At 34.2% G+C, this 14,007-nt stretch overlaps 1 protein-coding gene across 8 annotated transcripts in view; it reads left to right on the plus strand.

The window, feature by feature from the left end:
• LOC126925681 (potassium voltage-gated channel protein Shab) overlaps nucleotides 1-14,007 on the plus strand; it is a 67,823-nt gene extending 53,816 nt beyond the window's left edge. For 3 of the 8 annotated variants that reach the window (XM_050741489.1, XM_050741506.1, XM_050741526.1), the window contains 3 exons: nucleotides 7,406-7,613; nucleotides 7,981-8,403; nucleotides 11,774-14,007. In XM_050741489.1, coding sequence (XP_050597446.1) covers nucleotides 7,406-7,613; nucleotides 7,981-8,403; nucleotides 11,774-12,015 — 873 coding nt within the window. In that variant the 3' untranslated portion in view covers nucleotides 12,016-14,007. Of the gene's footprint in view, nucleotides 1-650; nucleotides 3,211-6,058; nucleotides 6,291-7,382; nucleotides 7,614-7,980; nucleotides 8,404-11,773 lie in introns of those variants that run through there. The other 5 variants (XM_050741498.1, XM_050741516.1, XM_050741548.1 and 2 more) reach the window with 4 other exon arrangements.

Genomic DNA, 14,007 nt, shown 5'->3' on the forward strand with positions numbered 1-14,007 from the left:
GGTTTATATAAAATATTAAAAATTTAATTATTTTTCTAATTTATTTAAATTGATGGGCTACGAATTTTAGTTAGTTTTCTACTAAAAATTTCTTATCGTTTTGGTAATTCTGATCTATTCTATGGTTTATATTATTATTTATTCGTTGCTCTCATGGAATATATATCCATTTTGTAAAATTATATTGTCTTCATAGGTACAAGATTGTTTTATTTGTTGAATATTACGAGTACTATGTTTTCGGTTTATTTACATATTTTTGCCTGTTACGTGCGTTCTGTGTATTTTTGTGCCGTCAAATTTCCCATAAATCCACAGTCTGGTTGTACTATAAACGCGAAACAAAAACAAATTCGCTTTCCGTTTGATATACTGGTTGAACAAGGATAAAATTCGACAATCGATCTGATTTATTGCAGTTTGGCTAATGATATATCGGCTTGAAAAATCAACAAACATAGGGCAAGCAGATGCTATCTGAAATTTAATCCAATGTAATTTAATACAACATAGAAGAATGTAATTATTGCGGATAATTATTGACTCATCCTCGTAATTATTTATATACAATCGCACGTATTCGACGTCGTTCCTTCGTAACCATCGTTGTGTCTTCTTCACTCAATCTCGTTATTTTCATCTCCTTATAGCTTCTTTCTCCTATGTACCAAAATTTAGAAAGTCTCTGGATTTTGGTAAAACTGCAGAACCAAAAGTGGATGTGTTAGCAGCTAACAAGTTTAGAAAGGTATTCTAGTCCGAATAACTAGTTTTTCACTCGATCTTTAATGATACAATTATTAATAACATAGTTATCAAGGATGTGATTATTAACGTTGCAATTGTCGTGCTAATTAAGAACGTGCTAATATTAAAATATAATAGTTATAATTACAATTATTAAAATATTATTATTAAACTGACAATGAAATGGAAGCTTCTTTCTTTTTTTGTTTATTTCCATCATTTAACGTCGCATAAATCACTTCTATGGATTATTAGCGACACAAGGGCAACATTTACCATTTATTGTACAGTTTGGTATGTTTTAGGCAGCGTAGTAGGTTTTCAGTCGATCCATTGTCCTTTAAATTGTCTCTCAAGACGGCTCTTATGATGAATTGTTATCTATTTATGATGTGCCTTCTGCCATGAATGACGATGTTCTCCTCTTCGCAGATTAAAGGGTCTTTGTTTGAGAAGATATTGGTGAGTTTCGTGCAAGCTATTATCATTCTGGAGATTACGACATGGTCGTATGTCTTGGTAGATTACGAACAATGGTCGAATTCAGCTCTTGTACACGCTAATGTTATCTATTTAAATCTTGGATCTTGGAAAGCATTTTTTACTTGATACTACATTGCACAAATAGTCGACTCACATTTTCTGATAATAATCGTTCGTTCGAAATGTGAAGCACGAACAGGTGAACGTTATATCAGATTTCTAAATCCAATCTTTTTCAAGATTCTTTTGTCCTTAGTAGCGATGAAACAATTGCAAACGTTCATACGAATTTATTTTTCTATGGTCGTAGAGGAGATTGTAAGGTCATAAAGAAATTAAAACTAGACAGAAAGTTTCATCAATGAATATATCTAACTAAAATGTGTACTAAACCTGGAGGAGATTTAAATGTGTTGAGACAGTTAATTAAAATTTTATACCTAGATTTACAACAGTTAGTTAAAATTTAATATCTAAATCTGGAAGGTTTCGACTGTATAAATTTGTAATGGCTAATTAAAATTTTACGTCCGAAGCTGAGAGGAGAACGAGCGATCTATAAAATCTTTAATGGCTAATTAATATTTCATACTTAAACCTGCGAGAGAAACAAGTGATTCGTTTGAGAGAGGTCTTTGTACCCAAACAGAATTTCTACGCGTTTTAACTATTCAGTTATGAATAAATCATCCGGTGGTTATATTCGAACGACAGTATCTATAAATTGAGATACTCCTTATAGGTGGTTATGCAAATGAAGCGATTGAATCGAGAGTTCATCGAGAGTGTTGTGGCTATCGCCCGAACTAGAATCAATTGTCTTTATCCTTAAATATCCATAAGCCTGAAAATTCTATCAATTTCTTCTCATACTCCTAAGAATACGAGAATACTCATGGTTCTCAACTCAAACAAGGAGCTAGAACATTTGGATCTTTGTAACTTCCAGGGTAGAATACCTTTTTAACTTGTGCGAAAACTTGTGCGTTGCGTGGCTAATTGTTGAAAGTGTTGAGAAGAGCTCGTAAGAAAATTTATCGAAGAAAAATATCTTTAGACATAAAGATTCGTACGAAGGAAAGTTTTTAAGAAAATTTCTTAAGAGCAATTATTCTCGTGAATTACTAAAGTGAAACGATCGCGTGTACCTAAGTCCGTGTTGTACGTTCAGCAGAATTTCTAAGCGTAATTTAATTAACCATCGACTAATCGTGCATGATGAATATTGCATTTAATGTTTACTTTCTCTGTCACTGTGTGCGTCATCAAATTCTATTTCCGACCAATGAGACGAGTGTAAGGTTTTCGGTACGGTATTAATAATAATCAAACGATTTTCGATACGAACACTTACAGCCATCGGTTGTGAAACAGCATGATTTCCGTTATATCATAGTTTCAATGGTAGTTTTCTTTAGAGATATTCGTTTTGTTATTTTTATATGATTTCCAGTCACATCATAGGTCGCACGAAATATTCTGATTTTATTATTTTTCTACAGCTTTTTTATTTGATTTTCCTTTTATGATTCTTTTAAACTAACGACCTTTATAGGATAGAAAATTTCTCGATACCTAAACATACGCATACACACGCTTAGTTTTCCACTTAGTTTTCCCATCGCTATATCCATTCTAGTATCGTAGTTTAGCCAGTTCAGTGTGGCGAATATGTAGTTTCTTTATAGATTTAGCTTACTTCGATCTAAACATATTTATACGTATAATTATATAAATACTATATATATATATATATATATGATGTATTTATATAATTTATATACCGGATATTGGTTAATTTATTTATATATTAGATATTTATAGTCATCATTATATAATAAGATGACGATCAAAGATATAAAGTTATACACGTGATAAACTTTTATGAGACTACCGAACAGAAATAGAGGATGAAATAGCGCTTTAAAATTTGACGAATTTGAAAATATGAATATGTATCCTACTCTTTTTCTAAGTATTTTACATCTACGAAAAAGTATATTACATTGTTATAAGCAACATCATTCGTGTGTCATTTAGCCCTTTAATTATGAATTGCTACAGAAAAATCATTTGCTCGCAAAGTCTTGAAATCGCATAACTAAATTTGTATATGCTACAGATAATCTATATAATTTCGTCTGCTGTAGGTTTTACATCTCTTTCTTTTTAATTTGCATTATTTTCAACATTTTCCTCGTTTACCTGCACGGCTGCGCGTTTTTGCTCTAGCAAAATCGATGTGTTTAATTATTTCCTCGTCTTTGAATTTCATATTAGAACTTAATCATCAGGAGATTTCTATGCCTGCTAACTGTGTCATTAATCAGCTGTGATAACTGTGCAAACATATTCAAAGTTGATGTAAAGCATAATGACTTAGCAAAAACTTGACATCTTCTATAAAAGTTTCATTCAGACTCTTCAAGATATAATTTTCTTGTTAGCAAGCTGTTACACACCAATATACTAAACTTACCTAGGCTTGTCTAAAATTCACTGAACTTGTGCAGATCTTCGTTCGTCATAAAATTAAAACGATAAATGAAAATAAATAATATACAGTGGGATATATTAAAAAGGAAGTAATTGTTTCTAAACGTCTCCTCGTTGTAGCATCAGTTCGTTTTAACATAAATTGAAATACACGTGTGTACACATATATTCATCTCGTATATGTAGATGGGAAAATTTGAATGTAAAATGAAAGGTACTATGTAATATAAACATAAGTAGAAACATAATGTATAAGACTAATTTTCATACATTGTATTCATAGCAAAATTATTTAGTTTTCTCACCATGGCTAAAATTAGTTGTAAATAATCAAACGAAGTATTTTTGCTGTTATGTAGAAATAATTAATAGTCTAATAATCGAACAGGCAATAATGAAAATGTCGATGAACAATCCAATACTTCTCGTCACAAGTAGAAGCCTCTTACGTTGCTCTTAAAAAAGATTAACAGATTCATCGTCAATGTTTGATCTTTACCATGACAACAAAGGTGGAGCAAGTAATTGATAGTATCGCACGGCAATCGATAATATTTTTCCGCGTTCGTTATAGCATTTTGATTTTATTCATCCAAGCTATGTTAACTTGTTATACATCACTGTACCATTAATAATATTTTTACGTTAAAATACCATTATCAAAATACATATAGTTACGTATCGTTAGCATTTCCATTTTACTTCGAAAAAAGAAAAAAGAAAATGAAAAACTTGATTATCCCTGAAGGAAATAATTAAACCCTCAAAGCTTCGTATTATCAGATACCGATAGAATCTTTCCCTTTATCAATATTTTACTCGCCTCTCAAAAGCTTATCGTTATTAGTGATGAGCTCAAGTATGTACGTACACTAATGTACACACGTCGCAAGTAGGTTCGAATCAACTCGCCAAATAGATTCGAACTGTCTATAATTCTATTTCGACAAGAAAGAACGCTGCTATCAAATATTTCGAACCTAAACGCGACAGATTCGAAAACTCTATGAAAAAAAAGTACTTCGAGAAATAAAAGAAAATACTCGCAAGTAGAATCGAACATTGGTCGAACAAGTTGGAAACTTTACGAGCACTTTGCCGGAGATTCTCTCTCAAAATTCATAAGAAATTCTTCGACTTTATAAATCTACTTCAACATTTAATTCGAAAGATAATAAAAATAATAATTCGATCTCGCGATTCGATCGCTGCTCGTAGGAGGGTTCGATTCGTTTAAATATCGAAGCTACAAGTAGATTTTCGAAACTTACGACTACTTGTTCCGACGTTCGAGACCAACTTGAGAAGATCGAATGCACTTAGCAAGTACACCTTACGAGTAGATTGCGGATTTTTATGCAAATTCGTATTCTTTTAAAACCTAATTGAACGTCGCAGTAGAATCTCGATAAGAAATTGATTTATCTATCAAATATTGTAGAATCTGTTATACTTCTTTGTGTAATCGTGCATCTCGTGCAATTTTGCGCTTTCAAATTTTCTACGCAAGTGTAAAAATCTGCATTCTAATTACGAGTAGCGTTCCAATCCTATAAACCGATTACTGGATTTCATTCGGATTATAAATATGTATGTACACTACCATGCATACCTATTTAGCTATCTGACGCGGTAATATTTACTTCCATCGCCCATCAACTTATTTTTATCTTCGACTGTGTTTACGCTACTGTGCATAAGTATCTGGACACTTGATGCAATCCAATGAAAACGTTAATATTTTAAGTATATTCTCAATATTATCATAGAAGAACGTTTCTCTACTATTGATTACTGTCCTGCCTCTTGCCGTGACTCGGATCGAATGTTCAGCCAAATTGAAACTGAAACGAGGAATACGCCCGCGTCAATCAAAAGTTTCATATTCATCTGAAATGAATAGCTGAAATTTTATTATTATTTCAATCATTCCAACATCTCAACGTTGAACAGATACACTTAAAGTCACTTAACTTAGGTGTTCTCCTAGAAGCTTTTTTATTTATACTAATTAATATCGACTATTGTTTCTATCGATATCCACTGGCTAAGATAAGATCACGAACGAGGATTCGACCAAGCATAAATGTTACATATTTGCAATAACTTGGAAGCTACAATGCCAGATACTCGTGCATGGTACTGTATGTACGTGTTAGACTTGGTCCCATCGTTGATCGTTACGTCTCTCCCCATTTGTCATTAGTGGAAACCGTAAAAGTCCGCCACCACGTTTCGAAACGATCCTCGCCCCTGCACTAACCGCGATAATTAAAAGGCTGCGATTATTATTGCACGAGCTCTGACAGCGTATCATCACTGCTTTTTTCAGTTTCACGAACCGTCAAGATCGCAAACGGAGCACAGTTGAACGACTAGCCGAGGGCGATCGTACATTACCGAATGTGCCCTGGTGCTTGTCTGAGAAGGGTCTGCACAAATACACACGATACTGCACGTAATAGCCGTGCCGAAAGAAAAGACAGACGACACAGAGAAAGAAAGAAAGAAAGAAAGAAAGAAAGAAAGAGAGAGAGAAAGGGAGGGAGAGAGAGAGAGAGAAAGAGAGTGAGAAAAAGAGAGATTATCGTTTGGCCTGGCAGATTACCCAGAGGCGTGATTTATCTCGATTACAAAAGGCCACAGTTGCAGCGTAACCGACTTGCCGTACACTTTCAATCGAGGAAACATTCCCGGTATTATTTTGTCACACGAATCGCTAAAAATCCCCTTCATCCGACGATTAACCTGCTTGCCTTCTCACCCTGTCTCGATTAACTGCATTCATTAACGCACCTCTTGCACTCGAGTCTATTAACGGATTTATTACACGTGTCGTTCTTATTATGCGTTAATTAACTGCCACGAATAACCATTCGAAATGTCGAAATGGTATCTATCGGAGTTATCTGTAAGGAATAGACGAACTCGCATTAAAAACGAGAGACGACTCGTGTTCGCAGTTTTCAGTACATTGAAGCTCAAGGGTATAGCGTACGACAGCGTCGTTGACTTTTGTAATTTGCAGTTAGGTAATCTTGCACATAGCGCACGTACTATATACCGGTCTTTCACCTCGCAATAATTTGGGATGAGTCGTCCAAAGCGACAAAGAGACGATGACGAGTGTGGGATAGAAAGAAAGAAAAAAGAAAAGAAAAGACAAAAAGAAAAAAGACGTGCGAAAGGGAAAAGGATTTTTACTTTGTGATACCGTTAGCAATATTATCATTCCAATGGATATAATTGGAATAATTAATGGATATACTTCCAATGGACTGAAAACGTTAAACCGTAACGTTTGTAACATCGAAGTTTTTGCTTAACCGTGTGATGTTTCTGATATATTGACTCCCTAAATCATCAAGTTTTCACATACGAGAATGGAAATTTGTCACCGTCCAGGTTTCGCCCAGTCGCTTCTCGATTCCTCGATTCAATGTCGAGGAAGAACTTACGTACAATTACTTCTCACATAGGTGCACGTATCTTCTTTTTTTTTTTTCTTTTTTTTTAATCATCGTAGAATTTCATTGGTTGTTCATGGTTGATAATCTTCAACGTATAGTTGACTGATGGAAAGGTCGAGATTTGTGTATTATATGTATGTGTGTTACTAACGAAGAAGTTAGTTGCCTAGTAATGTCGCATATTAGTTACCCGGCGCGGCTGATTGCAGAGCGTAAGACCACGCGCGCAATTTATCAGCGACCAGGAAAGCATTGTGGCTCGTAGCATCACGAAAGAGGAAGCCATGGAGAACAATTACTATGGAGGACTACGAGGAGGCAAGCCATTTACCACGACCAACAGCAGCCTGGCCTCGGCTACGAGAATCATACATCATCATTTATTCGGCTCTGCCATTGGACCCAGGCATTACACAGGTAAGTGGTATGAACTTACTTCTTATTCTTATCTAAATGCTATCGTGAATAATTCTGTTCCAAGAATTCCATGATTCCGTGTCGAGAAAATTTGTCCTTGTCGTTCTTCGAACGTATACCATAATTTAGATATATTTTCAATTGCTAAATTTAAGATAATTTCCTAATGATTCTCGAATCCATCGAAGTTCGCACAACTATCGCAACACTTGTAAACGAGGGTGTATCGAACGTATCGTATCACGCTCGTTTCACGTTCGCTGGCTTTTAAAGATTATTCGAGTCGCGTCTACCTGTCGATTCACCCTTCTATTGATTTCCTTTATATTCTGGGTCAGCGCAATACTTGGAAGCACTGTATATGCAGGTCATCGAAGGCAAATTTCAGGAACGAACACCGACAGCAAGCTTTCCCTGTCCGCTGATTCGATAGACAGCGAGGGCGTGCCTTTCATAGACAGGCACCGGGTCTCCAAGTCGATACTCAAGAAGTCCGAGAGCAGCAATAATTACTACAGCAACGCCGGTGACTCGGACACCGAGAAGCTTATCACCGATAACGCGTCCACCATAAGCATGTGCGACAATGAGACGAGCACATGCGACGTTTTCGCCAATGTGAATGGAACGAGATTGAAACAGCCTGGCTCGCCGTTGCTTTCCAGACAGGTTCTCGAGTCGATCTTCCGCACGAACAATAACGTCGAGAGGGAGAACGAAGTGGATCAAAGCGAAGAAAGGAACTGTATTTCCAAGATGAGCAGATCGATATTCGACGAGGTCCTCGAAGGTACTTGTTTGCCTTTTTCTAGCCACTAGCTCGCCATTCAGCCAAGCTAATAGCAGATCAATTACAAGAGATTATCTACCACCAGTTTTACACTAGCCCTCAGAGATAGCGTAAATCCCGGACACTTGATTATTTTCAACGGAGTGTACAGAGCGTCCTCTTCGGCTGAAAGATCTTCGTTATTTCAAGCAATGAATGAAAGTACAGGGTGGCTCGTTGGTCGCCTTCTCGTCTAAAAGTTGTATAACTCTTATCTATCGCACGTTCTTTTTTAACTTTGGATCATCAAATTTTTGAATTTACATTCTAATATTTAAACAATGATAACGAGCAAAATTTCGTAACTTTATAATTCTGTCTGAATTACATTTCAATTTCTATTGTTGTTATATTCACGTATAGTAGAATGCTATGACGCTGTTAGATAGATTTTTCAAATCTAATAGGTGAGGGCAAAGTTAACATATAAATACGTAGAGCGTAAGATATTATGAATTATTTAACTTGATTATTTTAAAGAATTTAAAAGATTATATAAAATATTAATATCCGAAAGAATTTCGTGATTAATATAAAATTTTCTGATTGCTCTAAACTAACAAAACGGTGATCAAATGAAACAGTGATATTTAAAGATCGGTATGTCGATTGACAAATCGGTTGTCTCGTTCCCATACGATTTCTTGTAACTGAAAATCGGATACGAAAATATTTATAGCTCGTTCTATTAACGGAGACTGTTATAACAAAAGTCATTGTAGCTAACAGGTTAAAAGAAGAGTGGTTTTTAAAACTGCAACGGAATGTCTCGAAAAAGGTATATTTTATTCAGAAGAGCGCATCGAAGTTGTGAAACGAGCTTTTTATAGACTCCGTGGGTCTCTAAATTTTCGAATCGAATTTTCTTTAATGGAATCTGCTATCTTCTTCACAGGGATATAGAATGCACTTAAAAATGTACGTGTAATAATGGAATGAAAAATGAAATATTAATATACGTGCACCAAAGAGATGTACGTATGTACCAGAGAGATAAAATTCAAACTAAATTTGTTTCCACGTGAATTACGCTTAAAGTAACAGCAGTGTTTAACGCACAGGCTGCCTCGGTAACTCGATTTCTGTTGAAAACCGATATCTCTCTTACTTTTAACAATGCGAGCAAATGCTTTAAGAAATAAACTTGTTTCTCTGGTTTTAGTGTTGCTTCAATATCGAATTTGATTCAAAGCAATACATATACGATATTTAATAATAATAATAAACTTTCTTTTTTCGTAGTCATATTTTCCAAGATTTAAATATTTCCATAAGAAGTCGCAATCGAACCATTAAGACAACAGTTTCCACACGTCCACCCTATAGAAAGTTCCAAAAGTGACTGCTCCTCTTCCTATTTAATCAATAACTCCGGATATCCCGAATATTCTGTGCCTGCCAAGTGGCTTTAACGCCCTACGCTCTGGCTGTTAAATATTCGCAAGAATATTGCTAACGTTTAATATATATCCAGAAAAAAAAGTAACTTCTCGTTAATGGCAACTGTCTTTGCTCTATTAATATGATATGCAACTAATTAAACTCGTTGCTTGTAAGTAGACTGCGGATGTTCATGCAAATTCATATTTTCACGAATGCAGATAAAGAAATGGAAGTTAAACGTAGATTTGTTTTGTTCTTTAAATATTTTATAACCAGTATCGTAATACTTTGAATATTTTGTTACATCTTTTAATATTATTCTATCCGTCTTTGTATATTTAAATTATATGCCTATAAATACATAAAGATTAACAGCCAGTTTATAAGGTTCCATCATCTTTAAATCGATCGATCTACTGACAAATACTAATTTCCATTCTACGTAATTACCAAATATAGCTTTTACTTTGTTTTGAAATCAATAAACATTATTCTAATAATACAAAAAGCTATGAACTCTAGCAAACGATATTTAGATAATTACATTCCACTATATTCTATTGGAAATTGCAATTAACTGATTGCGAGTCATTAGATTTTTAGATCGCTCCATCAGCAATTATTGCGTTCTTGGAATTGTAAATACTTTTCGCATATGATGTTTCCCGCATATCACGCTCCTCCACGATTATTAACTGACATAAGCTGATCCTCGATTGACATAACGATAAGATATCGCGTGACGTTAGATATAGAATGACGTTAGAATATATATATTGAAATCTTGATATCATGAATTATTATTGTTTCGATAATGTTCGCATAATAGAAAATATGGCTGTGTATGTAGAAATTGTAAAATATTTATTGGCTATATATCTAGTGAAAAGTTAATATACAGTGTGAACAATCACCTCAAGCTCGTAATAAGTATTAAAGATGATCCCACTGAATACTGACAACGAGACTTATTAATATCATAGATGATTGCCTGTCTATAAATATTTTCCAAGTATGATTATGTATAATATTTAATATCACAAAATATACAGGGTGATTGGTAACTGGTGGTACAAGCGGAAAGGGGGTGATTCTACGCGAAAAAAGAAATCGAAAATGTAGAATAAAAGTTTTTCGTTTGAGGCTTTGTTTTCGAGAAAATCGACTTTGAATTTTCGCTCGGTACGCGTGCACTTTATCACGTATCGTTATAACGAATCTCACTGTAGATCGTTGTCTCGATGGATATTATCGCAGTTTAAGTTTGTTTTTGCCGTAGCGGAAAAATACATAATGAAATAATATGAAGTAATCATAAAGTTTATTATTACAAAAATTGCTGAAAATGTTGCCCACTCTGCCGAACACATACTTCTGCTCTTCTAATTAAATTTCTATGAACACTTTCTAACGTATTCGATTGTTTTAAAGTATGAAAGGCTACAATAAAGTGCACGCGTACCCACCGAAAATTCAAAGTCGTTTTTCTCGAAAACAAAGCCTCAAATGAAAAATTTTTATTCTATATTTTCGACTTCTTTTTTCGCGTAGAATCACCCCCTTTCCGCTTGTACCACCAGTTACCAACCACCCTGTATAACGTGTCTTTGTACTGGATATCTCGTAACTCAAATATACATTCTCAGAATTGTTTAAAATTTTACCGATATAATCATGATGATAGTAGGACGATATAATGCTGATGAAATTGCAAAATGTTTCGTGTAACACACGTAATATGTTCATAGAAGGTGTCGACAAGTATAATTGAATACTTTCGTGAGCCACTGCAATTAATTGTTTATAAATAATTCCGAGTCATTTATGTCCACGCCTAATACTTCTTTTTCCTACTCTAAGCTTCCAAGAAAATCGAAAGAAATTCTACAATGCTTGTCGAAGTCTTTGTCTCCTTAATCGTAATAATTTTCATTTAACAAATTTTCAGAAGAGAAGTGCACGCAGGACGAGGCAATGACAGAGAATAAGAACAAAGAGGAGCGAAAGAAATCGAAAACGAGGATAGAGGAGCCGTCGAAGGACAGCCAGACGATGTTGATATGCTCATTACGTTCGCATAAAACGAAGAAATTAAGCATAGAGGAAAAACGAAAGGCCAAAACGGCCAGTCATAGTTGCAAAGGCACCGACACGAATTGTCTTCCTCAAGAACATCGTTTCTCGTCGTAGCGTAATTCTCCTTTGTGTAGCATCCTCCGTTCTGTGTCGCGTATACATATGTAGATACGAAACTGAATCACTCTGCGATCACATCAGTGTTTCTCTTTTAGTAACGCCATTAACTTCTGTAATAACATTCGCACGGTCGTGCATCTGCGTTTCGAATACGACGACGACGTCGACTTGGCCTGTCGTATAAATACGTCTAGGGAAAACGCGTAATAATCTTAAGAGAGTGATATACGTTCGATAATATGAAAAATAGAGACTAACGTAGATAATGTATAACACGAAGAAATACATATTTTCGAGAAAAAAGAAAGAAAAAAGTAGGAATGAGGGGGAGAGAATACACAATTTCAAAAAGTATATATATATACGCGTGAAGAAATATAATTGCGCCGAGGATGATATTCAAATGACAAAAATAAAACGGGAAATATGATAAAAATAAAAATAAAATATCGAAGAGGATAAGATGTCAGTTTGCATAGAATTAAAAGAAAGAAGCGAGGGAGAAGATGTTAATCAAAGCTTATTAAATGATACGATTGAAACAAGAGATACAAAAACAATGATGATAATTCTAATGATAATAGTAATAATAACGGTAATAGTAATAACGATAGCAAATAAGAAATCTTTAGGCCATATGCTTTTCCCTGTTCGCTGAAGAAAAACGAGAATTTAATGAGACATGTAATCTACATAGTCACACGACCCTGTTGTTTCCTCCTTTCGCCTAATATGGCTAAATTAGGGCAGCTTTGCGTGTCGCGCGAACAGTATATGCATTCGATGACATATAGCAATGAGAAAACACGCAACCGAACTACAAATAATGATAGTCGGGAGATTCGTCGTCCTTTTTTTTCTTTTTCTTTTTTTTTTTTTTTTTTTTTTTTTTTAAGAAACGAGTCGTTCTCGACTAAACTCCGCTAAAGTCTCTCAGTGTTGTTCGAAATGACACGAGTGTTCGTTCATCTGCTGAGTGTCTTATGTACAATTAGATAATAATATATCGTTGTAATATATAGGAGGCATTAGATACACGATGTGATATATGCCTCGTTGAAATCAAAACACGATATAGTAGGAAAAACGTGGAAACGTAGATCGTCGGAAAACTCGTTAATAACTGCCCTTTTTAAAGTTCCGATTTTCGCGTTTCTTTTCTATTGAATCGATTCTTGAAAGTTTCCTTACCATATCTTTTTAAAGAGAATATTATTGTTATTTGTATTTTAAGTACTTTGTGATAGTAGTTTACATAAATCAATTCACGTGTATGTATGTGTATATTTGTATGTATATTAGTTAAAAATATCTGCAGGGTGTTCTATTAATTTTAGCGTGTGGTATTTTTTTTTTTTTTTTTAGAGAATTATTGTGGATACGGATGTGAATTTATTTTTAAATTTCACGACATTGACCCTTGTAGATTGTGATATATGAGACTTCTAATCTATTATGTAGTGGAAAGGGTACAAATTTTGAAGTAAAACCACCATGTTTTACTTGAAAGAACATGTTTTACTTGAAATATGATACTTAATAATAACAAGTACTTTAAAAGTCACAGAGAATAATGCTAGTTTAAGTAAAGAAGTTATTGTATACCAATTGTAATATTATTTTCTTCGGCATCCAAAGTAACATCTAAAATAATTTCTATTAACTTCTGAGCCTAACTATTTATCGATATAATAATAAAAAGAACTTTGTTCCTTTGTAAGACAGTGCAGTATGAAATTGTTGAGCTTGAGTTAATATTAAACTCAACTTTATGTGTATCTTATAACGAATTTCACGTCTGATATGAATGAAATTATCGGAGAAAGCTCAACTCTTTGTAGTTTTTGAAACATACATTATTATTAAAAATATTGTTAGCATACAAACTTGAACAAGTGATGAAAATTTGCTCACTGCTGTATTTAAAACTTGGATGGCTCGCTGTGTAAATACTGTATATCCAAAAATAATACTTTCTTCATTGTA

This window comes from Bombus affinis, chromosome 2 (genome assembly GCF_024516045.1).
Source record: "Bombus affinis isolate iyBomAffi1 chromosome 2, iyBomAffi1.2, whole genome shotgun sequence".
Classification (NCBI taxonomy): Eukaryota; Metazoa; Arthropoda; class Insecta; order Hymenoptera; family Apidae; genus Bombus; species Bombus affinis.